Below are 14,971 nucleotides of genomic sequence, written 5' to 3'. Positions count from 1 at the left end.
AGAGCGATTTATGGCTTTGCATAAAAAAGCACATCATACGCATGCTTGGAATGACTTCCCTCTGCAGCAGATACTAGAAGTCCATATGAAAAATGTTAAATGGGAGTTGTGTTTCATGTTAGAGGGAAGCAAAAGGGGTGGTGTGTCAGAACAAGCTGGTGATTGGGGGAGCTTTTTGCCCACCCCCTTTTTTAAGCTCACTGTATAGTGTTGCAAACAACAGCTTGGATACATACACTCCTCCCCAAGTCTCCTCATCTCCAGCTTCTTGTCTCACAGAAAGGCTTAACCAATAACAGCCATTATCTGTACCTTCAAAATGTATCCATCAGAAGGCGTTTTTGATTAACACTTTATGTATCTTGTGGTAAATCAGAGGATTTGCTGTACTTAAATATGTGTTTGTTTAGAATTTGAATAAAATACTTATTGTTCCATATAAAATTAGTTCAGTAATACATACATACATACATATATATATATATATATATACACACATATACATATATATATATATATATATATATATATATATATATATATATATATATATACATATATATATATATATATATATATATATATATAGAAACACAAAGTAACCACAAAATATAGATTATTTATTTATTTTAAGTCAGTCCCAAGTTAAAACATTTGTTGATGCCACATGCCACAACTTGATCTAAAATAAATATTTATTCAATAATAATTTATTTTATTATATAATAATAAAAATTACATTTATGTACATAATAAAAACCCACATCAATCCATAATATCTGTAATGATAAAAGAGGCAACAGAAAAACTAATTAAAATCTTCCCCTGAGAAATATATGAGCACTGTGATATAATGGACATGATGTTTTATATGGTTACCATGGCTGTTTGGAGACACACGGAGACCCGACCGATCATGTACCTGTGAATCTTATTATAGTGGCAGTGTGGTTTTTGCACGGTGCTGCCTGTGATGTTCGATGTTCCTAATTAGTTCCGAGTGGTCTTTGTGCAAAGTTAATTTTATCCATGGTCGATGAAATGAACGGATGCAGGAGACAGTAAACAAATCAGAGAGTACCCCATGCCATGCTTAGGCTAGAGGGCTACTGAGAGTTTCAGTGGCTTTTTGGGGATATTAGTCACTATAGAATAGTACTATAGGAGCATACCATTATCCCATCTTTGTTTTTCCTTCAAAACAGGAAGGGACCACTTGTAATTTTGTTTCTGATATTTATTTCCTCTTATTTCCTCTTTTGCCCTGTAAAAATAACACATTTTCATACTTGTCATGAACTGTAACACCTCCACATAGTTTCAAATAGATGTGGTTGAGAGACCATAAAGATTGACTGTTTCAAGACCTAATCTTGGTGCAGTGACACAGGGATTGCCTGCTGTCAATCAGTCTAACATTGCCCAAGAGCAAGGACATCAGAGCCATTAGTTCACGTCCCCTACGTGTCATGTGCAGGGGGCCAAACAATTTGTCCTGGTGCCACTGAAGTGGGCTCTGCCTCCAGCATGTTTATCTTCTCGAGACTTTATCTCTTGACAACCTTCACCTACTCAGACCCAAGCTTACACACGCCTGAAATCAAACGGCCTGTCAAACATTAACCCGTCTATGATTAAAACTTGTCAAGGTTTTGTGGAGCCAATCCATCCGAGTCATTTTGTTTTGTTTTGATCCAAGTTACCCATGAAGATCAATCAATTAAGCTTTTTAGAGTGCATGTAAACTTGGTTGGGCTGTTATATTCAAGTGAACACAAAGACAGTTGTGGCAAGGTAACCTGTAGTTGTAGAGAACTATTTAACTGACAATTGTCTCATCAAGCTCTCCTTCAGGAACCATCTGAGCATATTATTCCATCAGAAATCTGTTATCCATAACCTTTTTGGTATTTGAATTAAAAAAAATAAACTTAAAACAACTTGTTTTCAACTAGTGAAACGTATCTACTTCACAAAACAAACCCTTGCATAAAACATCATGTGACAGTAAATTACTGCTAAAGCAGCAATATAGTAAGCCTGACTGCTGACAGAATAAACTCAACATCAACTGAACACTTTGCCCTCAGTACAAGGCAGACAGCAGCCAAACAGTGAAAAGTCCTAATATAGTCCTTCCTCCGTGTTCTGCTTCAGTTAGTTCTGCTGCCCTATAACTACGTTAAAATTACAGACTGCCAGTGTGTTTATGATCTCTCATGACAAAAAACAATAATCCAGCAGAACTGAGGGAAAACAAATTCCTTCTCTCCTGTTAATGTACAAGGGAGTCATAGTTATTGTTAACTGATCTAACACACTCAAAAAACATTTGATCTAATGTTGGTGAAAGCACTAACATTGCTTTACTCTCCCAGGCACTGATACTAAAACAATATTTTATCCTTCACTGCACCATCAATCTCTTTATTTTTTTCCTTTCATACACAGTCAAAACAATATTCAGCCAAAATATGCTCACATAATGTCTTGTTATTGACATTTTAATGTCAATTAAATACATGGGTTTTGATTACTTCAGAGTCATCAAAACAACACAATCAAGGTATCAAAAAACTCTGTGTTTAGTCCAAAGTTCTTTGGCAGGTCTGACAGTAGACGACAACCAAGTGGCTTTTGGCACGAGGCTCAAGAATAACCCCATCTGGCATTTTCACAGGGAGGGAACCAGAATCTGTAACAGATGTGAAGGTCACTGACCTGACATTGGAAGCCAGCATAGAGCCTCGACCTTCCCACCCCAACATAATGCACTGTGATTGGTTGATTGTGACTTAGAATTTCCGAGCTTTGCAGCGGGTAATCTTTGGCACCAACAAACAGCTACTAGCTGAAAATTTCAGCTATTGGAAACTTGCTCTTTATGGAATATATATCCCTATTTAAGAAATCCATGAATGCCCAGCAGATAATTTCTGGTAAATTGGTAGTAGATCAGGCCATAGGAACTACAGCTACAAATTAAAATGAATATGTTAGCACGCATAATAAACACAATATGCAACCTGAAATGATACACATTACCCTGCATCATAGAAAAGAATATAGTTTTAGTCATAGGCAGTAATGTTTGGTTATTCTTCTCAGAAAGGAAAGAGAGAAATGCGCAGTATTTTCATTTACTCCAAGCAGGGATTATTATCATTACTATCATTATTATTATTATTATTATTATTATTATTATTATTATTATTATTATTATTATCATCATTATCATTATTATTATTATTATTCTTAATGTAGACCCTAGAAGAATTAAAACTTACAAGTTAAAGACCTTACAATATAAACTATTGTGTTTTGCCGCTATATAAATAAAACTAAACTAAGTTAAACTGAATTGAATTATTCTGACAAAAGCAACCAGTTTACAGCAATCAGGCCATCATGGTCCTTAAAGTGAACAGACAAATATTGGCCCTGATAATTGTTTTAAGTTGATTTAACAGGGCTGCAAACCTTAACTGAACATTTATTTTCATCTTAGGTGCAGTTTCAAGGCATATGCAGTTTTAGCCGCATCGGAGCTTGAATGTGAGACATAGAAACATGTTCGAACTTGTGCATTGGTATGTCTTTGCATTCAAATCACCTAGCACAGGGCACATGAGGGGTTTTCAATGTGGAACTGCCTACATTTCAACTCCACAGTCAAGTTGAAGGATTAAAAACTTACTGTTTGTAATGCATTCTCCATAAAGAACAGGAGTAAAACTACCTATCAGAAGGCTTTAATAGGCAAGATTAAAACAATAAATCAGCAACTGCTGATAACAATCTCTCCCTATTATGTTATCTTTACTTCTGGTCTTTTTTACTGTAATTATGCCCATTCAAAATGTACCCAAGTAGGATAAATCAGAGATATGATAAAGGAGAGCCATGGCACTCAAACAGTAGTGGAAACACAATTTCCAAGGTAAAAAAAAAAGCTTTTTAAAGCCTTATTTTTGGTTCAATCTGTATGCATGTCATGCACCACATACCATGGTATTGATGGTCTTATCTGCTCCACTCCATGTGTACAGGGAGAGGCAAAAATGGCAAAACGGATAAGCACACACGGTGAAACAGATAGCAGAGGAGAGAAAATTACTGCAAACCGTACGAGCCTCAAATGCTGATCTAAAATGAACCCACGTAGATAGCAACGTGTTGCCATCTCCCACTGCAATGATAAAAACCAATTGACTCACAGCAGGCAATCATTTGTTATTCATGTGCGTATTTTGGGGTGAGTAATTTATTACATGTTCTGTGTCTCCCTCCAAGACAAGACTGCATATCAATATCTTGTCGCAACTGTCACTTGTGCTAAAATGAAGCTCTATATGACTTGCACACTTAATGTGTGCTATGCAATGCTTGAAAAGCTTGCTAAAATACATATGTGTGATTACAGCCAGTGATAAACAGAAAATAGATTTAAGGGACTGTGCTGGGAAGTAAAACTGTTGCTTAAAGTTAAACTGAGTAAAGTAAGGTCTATGTCAGCAGTGTCCATGTAAACAAGCAATACAAATTTCCATGGGAAAAGTGAGCTAAAAAGTGTATTTGGAGTTTCGTATGACTGCAGTAAAGTGTCTACACAACCAGAGAAGACGGCTTGTTATGTTGCCAACAAGCAACAGTCATACAATGGCTGATGGGTGTTTCTTCCATCTCATCTTTACTTTTTACATTTTAATTTATCAGACATTAGAATTGCCATTATTGATATATCTGATAAAATTTGTTGCCCAGCTATAGTTCTTCCCTCAAAATGACTCAGAAACTAGACTAAGATAATCAAATCACGCTACACTGCCTAGCCATTACAGAGCCAGTAACAGAAACTATCCAACGGAATTTACTTTAGTATTCTATTTTCTCCCTGTCAATTAAATTCCATCGTTTCCTCTAAAGCTCAGTCAGATAAAAATATCCATGTGGGAAAGAAGGGGATTTCATTCAAGGATTTGTGATGTTTACGAAGACTTGTATCCTGAATGTTATAGATGCGTTCTCTTAGCATTCTCGCACTTCCTCTATGACAATGTCTAACTTCAAAACCACTCAACTGCCTCATTAATTCTCATTAGTTCTGTTCTCACGACAGGAAGGCAAGCTGAAGAGTGAACGTCTAGTTCGAAGTAGTACTTTGTGTTCTTTCTGGAAAACAGGATCAGGGAAAAAAATGGAAAGAATGGATGCTGTCCATCTCATGAAGTGAACATAAGCAGGAAAGACCTCACTAAAACTTCTAACTCAAGAATGTACATCCTGGCAGTCAGCCACTGTAATCTCAAATGGATAGCAACATGAAGTAATTATTAGCCATTTTATAGTGCTGTCTGAATGTTAAGTTAGATATATATATATTTAGTGGATAAAGTAGTGTTTAAACAGTGTTGGGTAAGTTACTTTAAATTAGTAACTTAGTTACATTACTAGTTACTTCTCTAAAAAAGTAACTCAGTTACTTCAAGTTACTCGTTACTTTCAAAGTAACTAGTTACTAGGGAAAGTAACTTTGGTTTTACTCAGAATTCTCTTGTTAATGTGTTGCTTCCGTAACTGGATACCCAGCAAGACTGCCAGTCTTCTAGCTTGCTTACTTGCCACAATTGCATTGTGCCACCTACCCTACCAATAGAAAGGAAAAAATAATGTGCACATTTCCACGAGAGAAATCCCACGCCTGCACCGTCGTTGACTGCCGCCATGATTCTAGCCTGCTTTTTACATCCAACACAAAAACTGCAGTCGTGGTGCTTTTGATTGTACTCAGAACTTGGAAATTCTGCCTTCTGAATAGGAAGATGTAGGTAACACCAGACTGCAGATGAGCTGCATACAGGGCTGGACTGGGACAAAAAAAATCGTCCCAGGCATTTTGACTAGAGACTGGCCCACCATTATAGGAAAAATCATAAAGCCTTTGAATGAAAACAAACACTGTTGTGACAGTGATGTACACTGTTCTGATGGTATATATGTATTAATCTATCAATCGTTTGTTGTAAGACTCAGATAATTATTTTTTAAAAGCTAGACATTTTAAATGAGAATAATAAAGAAAAGTATTTCCTTGTCCCCCTTTCCTGTTAATGCCCTACCTGGCCCCTGGCAACACTTTGCTAGACCCGCCCCTGCACAGTTACCAGCTGTCAGCTACTTAGAAAAGGATGCTGCTGTTATTTGTCTCTCAGAAACGGTTCATAACTTCAACTCATCCGTGTCACCTAAAAGGTAAACCTGTTTCTCCATCACCTGTTCAGCTCTGATGATTCAGTAAGGACATCTCCTGGTTTCATCTGCATGTTTCCTCTCACCAGATAACCAAACCGATATCATGACCAGCAGCTTTACAGCTGTGGCTCCAGCAAACATCAGCTGATACTAGAAATTAATATTAAATAAATTCTAACAACAGCTGATCAAGCTTAAACGTGCTGCTGTTGTTTAACGCGACATCCGCTGGTTTCCTCTTTCTGGCGCGCAAAGTGGGCGATAAATAAACAAGAGAGAAAAGCCGATCAGCTGATCATTGATCAGTTTCATGATTGAAGTAGAAACAGGAGAGGAGAGAATGAGAGAAGAAGAGGCAGCTGTGCAGCTTCAGCTTTGTGTCTTTTTCATTGTAGCTGAAGTCCGGGACAAACTGTGTTCCTTTTCACCTCAGTACGAAACGCGTAATATTTTCTCTGAATACCAGACGATTCTGTTTTTTACGGACGGTTGGCAACTCTAATAATTAACCGTATGAACAAAATAAAGTTCAACATCAGTAACATAGCACCCACCCAGCTGTATAGAAACTCCGTCATGCTAGCTAGTACGCAGTACGAAAATGTCAGCATACCGAAAATAAACTCCACCTAAACTTGGTTTATATCTGACTCCGATAGACTGCAGGTCATAACTTCTTACCTGAAGTTCAGTTCACCTGACACGCGAACCGGCGGCCGCCGGGTCTCTCCTCTTGCCTCCTTTTCCTTCATCCACCTGCTGGCCTCCACCACTTGCTAATGTTATTGAATCTGTGGAAGCTCCGCGATATCCACCACACGAAGTAACGAGTAACGAGCCTATCTAAATCCCAGTAACGAGTAACGCGTTCCTGGTTTTGGCATAATAACTAGTTACCGTGCTCGTTACCACAATAATAACGTAGTTACTGTAACGCGTTACTTAATAACGCGTTAGTCCCAACACTGTGTTTAAATGACTGTCACTATACTTGTTAGTATTATTCATTTTATTAGAGATTTAGCTAACAAAGTCAGTGTGTGAACTGTGTGCATAGTAAAAGACAAAATATACATAAAACAAATGTGTTCACATTGAATTTGAGTGAGCAATGTATGAAAAACAATTTTGCTTAAGTATTAATTGAGTAATGCATTTCTTAAAGCATTGTGCTATTACGCTGAATCATTATGCTGTCAGCTGACATCATTGATGGTCACCTCTCCTTCTGTCCTATGTATGGACGTGTTGTTTAGTCTGTTGATGGTAGATGGTGCACTCGGGTGCAGACCAAAACAACCAGGGGTGGTCTCAGCCTGGTTACAAACAAACTGAAGAGCAATTTATGACAAGAATACGATCTAACCTCGATGTAGTCCAATTATCCAATGTACAGTGCATGTTTGAGCTTAGCAGTTTCACATTGCCAAGGTTATAAGACACTTTAAAAGAAAGTACACAGGAGAGTACACAAACTGTAGTAACAGCCTGCTACATACCATTTAGTCTGAAATATCTACCAAATAAACATAAATATTAGCAGGAAATTCTCCATGTTTTTTTTCCATTAGTCCAGAACACAGCACCTTCTCTGTGTATTTACTTTTGTTGATACTACCCCAAACACATTTGGCCAATAAGTAGATTGAACGTTGCCAAATAGTTTGTAGTGATGCACTTTGGTTTTGGAGTTTTCTCTGTGAAAAGAAAAAACCAGGGCCGTTGCTAGCCATTTGGGTGCCCTAAGCACAAATGCTTTATGGTGCCCCCCCCCCGCCACTTAAAAAAAAAAAAAAAAAAAAACATTAATACTTTTGAATTTCTCAGTGGAATTTGTTTAATTAAATAACAACAAACATGACAGTTAAACAAATAAATAAGGTTAAAGGAGGTTAAAAATACTGTTACAAATAAATACTCAGGCCCCTTTGGAAAATTAAAATCAGAGCTGACATTAAAAGGACCTCTCCGCACAATTTCAACACGATCAGCATCTACAATGTGAGCTGGCCAAAGAGCAGGATCGGTTGAAGGGGGCACATGTCTCCACAGTGTCACTTTCTGATAGTCTCTCAGTGACAGGACTCTCAGTGGTACTTGTGTATGGAACTGTACCTGAACTGGTGGTTGATGGTTCTTGTTCTTCTTGGCTAGGGATTGTTGCAGGATCTACAATGGCTGGTGGTTGATGTCCAGGGATGGCACTACTACTGGATGGTTCATCCTGTCCTTGAGATCCTCCTTGAACATATTTAAGCATTGACCCTTCATACAAGAGAAAATATTCAGGGATTTTACAGAAATACAATTTTGAATCTACAGTAGGCCTCACGAAAAATTGCATTATAAGACTAATAAATTAAGTAAGTCACTGGTACATTTAAAATTACTAACTATATTTTACATGTATAGATTTTCATAATGGCAAATGGCAATATAAACATGCTGTACATAATTTGATATAAATGCGCAAGTAGGAAATCTATATTACTGAAGATATAGGTTTCATATTACACTGTAATATGAAACCTATATCTTATTTATGCCGCATAAATAAGATATGCGTCTTTATAGATATCCTGAAATGCAGCAACATACAAAGTAATCTTGTCTAATCTGATAATAATACTTGACTGCATCACTGACCTATCCCAAAGTTAAGGTTAATCAGTAGCATGCATGACGTTAGCCAGCTAGCAACCTGAGGAGGGAAATGCTAGTCTCACGATTGCTAACGTTATCTGAAAACCGTCAATTGAGTGACCATGATGAGTTGCTTTTAGTAGTCCATTCTATATTCATATCCACAACGTAAACAAACTACCCAACATCAATCATTTGCAACATTTGTTAACACAGTATGAACACTGCTAACAGGAGCTATCACAGAGTTGACGGACATGAGCGTGCAAGCAAGGGCTACAATAATGAACTTTTTCTTATTGTTATTATTTAAACATTGCCTTACCGCAAGCGACGCGCCTGAGTTTCATCACGCTTCCTCTTCTTCTTTCTTTTCTCCGCTCCCGACTCCTGTTGCCGTTTCGAGGCCATGTTCAAACAGGTGTTTACCAATACCGAATTGAGGCATTATAGAACAGACCACTGGGAGTCGGGGGGGCACCAGGAGGAGACTGGAGACAGGGCACAAAGCAGATTCACCCCTTTTCTCGGGAAAATTGTTTTATGTTGCTTTTGTATTGTTTAACCATATTAATGCATATGATATTTATAGTATTAATATGGTTTACTTTTTTTTTTTTTACGACCCTGATTTTTTTGGTGCCCTACCGGCCATTTGGTGCCCTACGCAGTGTGCGTTATGTGCGTTTGCGGAGCTACGGCGCTGGAAAAAACATACCACAGGAAAAAGCAACTAGTTTACAAAAGTATCATCTGATACAGAACAGAGTAAATGGGTCTAGGTACAGACACAGGACGTTTGAGGATGTCCTATGGTGGCATTGGGAATCAACACACACTGCGAGCAAAATTTTGGCTTCTGTGGATCAGGCTTGTTGGAGCACATCTCAAGGATGCTTAATTGCAATGGGATCTGTGGAGTTTGAAGGCAAATCTTTGTGCTCATTACCAGTTGTCCTACTGGGGGAAGATACTGCCACTGGAGAGTGCTGTTGCCATGCTTGATGTACAACCACCTTTAGGTGGGTGATATGAGTAAAAATAGCATCCCCATGTTGGGCTGGGGCCCAGAACATTGCAATGGATAAAGGAAGCCCTGGAGGTTTACAATTTTTCTGGCAGAAACCCTGTAATGGTGTTATGACTGGTGCATATGAAATCTCTAATCAAATATTTCAGATCATTAAAAAAAAGAAAGAAAGAAAAACACACCAAGCAAGCAATGTGTTAGAGCCATAGTACAAACCACCTTAACTGCAACCAACACAAAATCCAACGCAATAATCACAGAGATCAGCAGAAGAAGCTATTGACTCGGTGAACAGCTAAGCCCCAGACTACCAATAAACACTTTTACATGCTCATTTGCCAAACAGCGATACCAACAACAGGTGGTTACAATCAAAGCGGAACAGCACAGGGCCATTACTCATGTGGTAAGCCTCCCTCTGTCTGTCTGTCTGTCTGTCTCTCTCTCACACACACACACACACACACACAAACCGCAAAAAACAAAATTTTCTCTGTGTGATTTTGCCATGATTTTGCCACACCGCTATGTGTAATATTCAGTGTTTTTTAAGGTGTCCTTTTAGTTTAATGCAGAAAAACATGTAAGGTTTTACACAATTCGTATGATAATGAAGACTGCTGACTAGACTGAACAACAAGAAGAGAATTCGTGTGAGAAAAAAATGAGTATTGGTACACACTATGGTATGGCTGGGAGCAAGCTGTATCAAGCTGTATTTCATTCACGTTTTAAAGCGACTCTCTGTGCCGTACTTTCACACTGAGAGCACGCTGAGAGCTTTCACCCAGGACTCCTCGGGTTTAGACACAAACCAGTACAACCACTTAACCCTTTTTTTGTTTTGTTTTTTAATTACCACCACACTGAGTGCCAGGTCACGACTTTGACGCCAGGCTCGCAACGTTACCCCCACAACCGCGCTATTTAACCGCACTGTCTTTCTTTTGTCTGCATGCGTTTCCTTCTCTCTCACCAGGAAACGACACATTACTTGCTAGCTGAACTTAGCTAACGTTTTTATAGTGGGCTAAATGTTAAACATATGATGCTGTAGAATTATTATGTCTTTACGAAGAAATAGTTAGTTCTCGAGGAGAGCTTCGTTGGTGGTCTGAAGGTTGTCGGTTCAATTCCCCGCCATTACTAAAACTGTCCCATGAGCAAGACATCATTTACTATAAGACCGTCTCTCCGCAACTCATCCTGCGAGGGTTACATCACGCCTTTCTTCTAAAAGAAATTTAAAAATATATATAATTCTTTACTAATGTGGTACTTTTACTCATACAGCCAGGTTAGCCTGTACTCACATGTCCTGAATTGAAGGTCTTTATCCTCCACGCTACCAAATTCCTGCAGGAGGTAGATGTACATTACACCGAAGGCGTTCTGGATCCCAAACACCGATCCGTTGCACCACATGGAAGCCAGCATGACCACCCATCCCCAGCCGCCCTCGGGGTGCACAAACTCAACCTCCTCCTTCGCTCCCGGACCCTCGCTTTTCTCTGGGATATCCACTTTGCTGTCCCCGTTCTCCTTATTCTCCGTCTTCTCCTTCTCCTCATCCTGCTCCTCCACTGGACGCTTCTCCTTTGCGGGTTCGCTGCCGGCGGGTGTCTCGTTTGTACCGGCTGCATCGTTTTCTGGCATATTGTTCCCTTCTGTCATTTTTTTTAAAAAAATAATGTGTCAAAAAGGCACTGCGGATTTTGCAGTATGGAGGTATTTCACGTACGCTGGCAGGGGGAGGTCAATAAATTCAGACACAGGATATGACAGAGATTTGGGGTTACGGTGAAGTTTTATCCATTGACGTGGAGCTATAGTTTCTGTAGTGCTGGTACTGCAACATGTGCAACTGTCAAACATCTGCCGTTGCACTTTTATAAATAGACAACGCAGAGGGGCGGGGCTGCGGGTATCCTTACACTGCAGCTGCTGAGGCGTTTCCAGGATATCTTCAGTGGGGTGGCACTGGTAAGTGTGTGTGTGGGGGGGCAATGCAAGCATATGAAAGAATATTTGACCATATACAAATACAGTATAGTGAACTAGCACAGGAAACATTTGAGGCTAGTAAGTGGAACGGTGACAGTTTAAAGGTACTTTTTGTTTACCCTTGTTTACCCTACTTTTTTATTACCCTCTGCAAACTTTAAGAAAGAATGTAACCACCAGAGGACAGCATTTAATCAGTGGATGTGTTGAAAAAAACGGATGCAAATACAATGTTCGGTCCGTTCTTGACTTTTAATGTATGCTTTTATTCCTACCTAATTACTTAAGAAAAGCACAAAAAACATGCTTCAAAGACACATAAAACACAAAAGAAGTAGAAAAAAACAAAAATGAAATCTCACAAAACACAACCAAAGCGTTTGTGAGGAGACATTAAAGTGGCGGAACAGCAGAATTGTACTGAGACACACTTGTGTGTTTTAATCGCATGTTACTGTAGCTTCGTGTTTGCTATTAGCTTTTTACTGTTATACACTTATGCTGTGTTTTGTAATGTTAAGATGTTAAGTTTTTTATGTTTTTTTGTGAGGTTTCATTCTGTGTGCTTTTTGGGGGAATTTTTCTACTTGCTAGAATCTTCTTAAGTTGCAGTGCGTTTGACCTTTCAGGCCCATGGTACTATCATAATTTTCTCAAGACTTTCCCTTCTACCATTGTAAATAAGAAATTATTGTTGTTGGCTTGCCTGCTTGAATTAATTCACTGCGCCATCTTGTGGTACATATTGTTATTATCAGAGGTGGGTAGTAACGAGCTACATTTACTCCGTTACATTTACTTGAGTAAGTTTTTGAAAAAAATGTACTTTTTAAGTACCTTTTTTGCACGATACTTTTTACTTTTACTTGAGTACATTTATGAAGAAGAAACGGTACTTTTACTCCGCTACATTTGCAAAATTCGACTCGTTACTTTTTAAAAAAAATAGTTTAACACATTAGATAACATGCCGTCAGTGGAGTTTCCGGTAACTTTTTTACCAATGAGACGTGGCCATACAGTCACATGACCAGTTTGAAACCGTGGCGGGCGGAGCGGCCCAAGCGTTTCAAAGTAGCGACACACGGAAAGAAGAAATATGATGGCAGAGTCTACGCTAGAGCTGAAGAGGCTGAACACCTTTGGCCTCACATACAAAGAATGTTTCGCTTAAAAGCAGCACAAAAGAACAGCTATGTCTTCTGTGTCGGTGTCTTCAGTGAGAGCCAAAACAAACCAACTTTTCAGTGTGAAACAACTCAACTCGTGTGACCTGAGGAAACGGTAAGTTTTCTCTAAATATCTTTTTAGCTGTGGTTAGCTGGATGTCAATCTTATGTTACAGCAGTTGTGTCGAGCTCGAGCTGCGAGTCATATTTCCGGCGCTACGTTGTAGTGAGATAAGTTTGTGGGTATTTTGTGCAGCTTCAGCTGTCTTTTTAACTGCTCGCTGGTTAGCTAGCGTGAGCTATAAGCTAACAGCTAGCCTGGTTAATGACGCTGGAGTTCAACGCACATGCAAACAGCTCATCTCTACAGCTTTAACTGTTAAAACAGAAGGCAATACTGCGGCTGACATGGTTTATTATGTGAAACAGCAGCTTGTTTAGTTTAAACAGTCTGCATTAAGCTGGGCAAACACTGTGCGAGTTTTTTCAGTCGCGTTATTCCGCTCCTGCTCAAACTGTACAATTACATCGCAGGGGTTTGAAGTTCATAGGTCACGATGCAGGGTCTCATACTAGCCGGTCTGATGCTCTGATGCGACCTGAGTGCTCAAACTGTGCGTCCATAACATGAAGCTTAACATACAAAATCTGTCCCTCGCTCTCCCTCTCTGTCTTTCACTCACACAGACACACACACCATCAACTTTGCTAAATTACTAATGAAAAACATTGACCAGACAGCTTTGATTGAGCAGCAATGTCCATCCAGCTCTTTTCATGGTTGTTGTAGTCGTGATAATTTTGTGAGGCCACATTGAACAGCCTCGGATACGGAAGCGTAGAGCTGCCACCGGGGCAAAAGAAAAATAGAGCTATGTCACGTTATAACATGAAAGCTTTATTGTTCTAACAATATACTTTTAATGTTTGTACAATATAATATCACGTTATTGCAATATACATAATTATCACATTCATACAATATAAATATTATATTGTTCAAACGTGAAAGGTATGTTGTTAGAACAATAAACTGTTTACGTTATAATGTGATATAGCTCTATTTTTCTTTTGCCTGGGTGGCAGCTCTACGCTTACGTACTCGGATGAGCTTGTCTCATCCTACAAGTTGTGCCTCCATCTCTTGAGTCCAGATCACACACTGCACTGCCGTGCCGCTCCACCTTTTCTTTCATTTCTGTGTTTGTGCACTGTAAAATATAACTTGTTGTTTCAACTTAAAAATATCAGGTACAGGGCTGCCTTAAAATTTTAAGTTAAGTCAAGAAATAGAGTTTGTTCTTATAACACAACCAATTGTTATCTTAATGAAAAATCACATGTTGTCTAAACTTTTGTCTTAGTTTAGTTGACTGAGATTTGTTAGTCAGTTCAACTCCTTTAATTGTCATTTTTACTTGGGAAAACCCTTTCAGCTAAATTAAAATAATCTATTGTTTAAACTCTTGTCCTAGTTCAGTTGACTTGGGTTTTTAGTTAATTCAAATACTTTAGTAGTTCTTTTAACTTAGGAATCTATTTTAGCTTAACTAACATAATCTGTTAGCTAAGTTGATTTAAGTTTATTAATTAACTGAGCTCCTTAAGGTGGCTGAGTGAACTTGTAAATCAGTTTCATTTTAATTATCAGAGTTGATTGACTGGATGTAAAGAAAAATGTGTATTAAACATCTTAAGTTTTGTTTTGTTTTTTTAGCTTTCTAACATCCATTTCAGCAAAACTACATGTTAGGTTTATCTTAGATCTCAGGTTTAAATATCTACATTCCTTTAAATTAATTTTCTGTTGTTTACAGAAAAAAACCCCCACAGATTCCATTAAAGTCTATCTGATCATTTCATACAGAAAGTT

At 38.5% G+C, this 14,971-nt stretch overlaps 1 protein-coding gene across 2 annotated transcripts in view; it reads right to left on the bottom strand.

Annotated features, from left to right (window-relative positions):
• The window catches only part of slc16a10 (solute carrier family 16 member 10), a 32,051-nt gene extending 20,246 nt beyond the window's left edge, over nt 1-11,805 (bottom strand). The window contains exon 1 of one of the 2 annotated variants that reach the window (XM_031735444.2): nt 11,239-11,805. In XM_031735444.2, coding sequence (XP_031591304.1) covers nt 11,239-11,599 — 361 coding nt within the window. In that variant the 5' untranslated portion in view covers nt 11,600-11,805. Of the gene's footprint in view, nt 1-8,367; nt 8,575-11,238 lie in introns of those variants that run through there. The other variant, XM_039598573.1, reaches the window with a different exon arrangement.
• Between the last annotated feature and the right edge of the window lie 3,166 nt (nt 11,806-14,971).

This window comes from Oreochromis aureus, linkage group 15 (assembly GCF_013358895.1).
Source record: "Oreochromis aureus strain Israel breed Guangdong linkage group 15, ZZ_aureus, whole genome shotgun sequence".
NCBI lineage: Eukaryota > Metazoa > Chordata > Actinopteri > Cichliformes > Cichlidae > Oreochromis > Oreochromis aureus.
The sequence above is the reverse complement of the archived record's forward strand: the minus strand, read 5'-3'. Positions and strand labels throughout refer to the sequence as shown.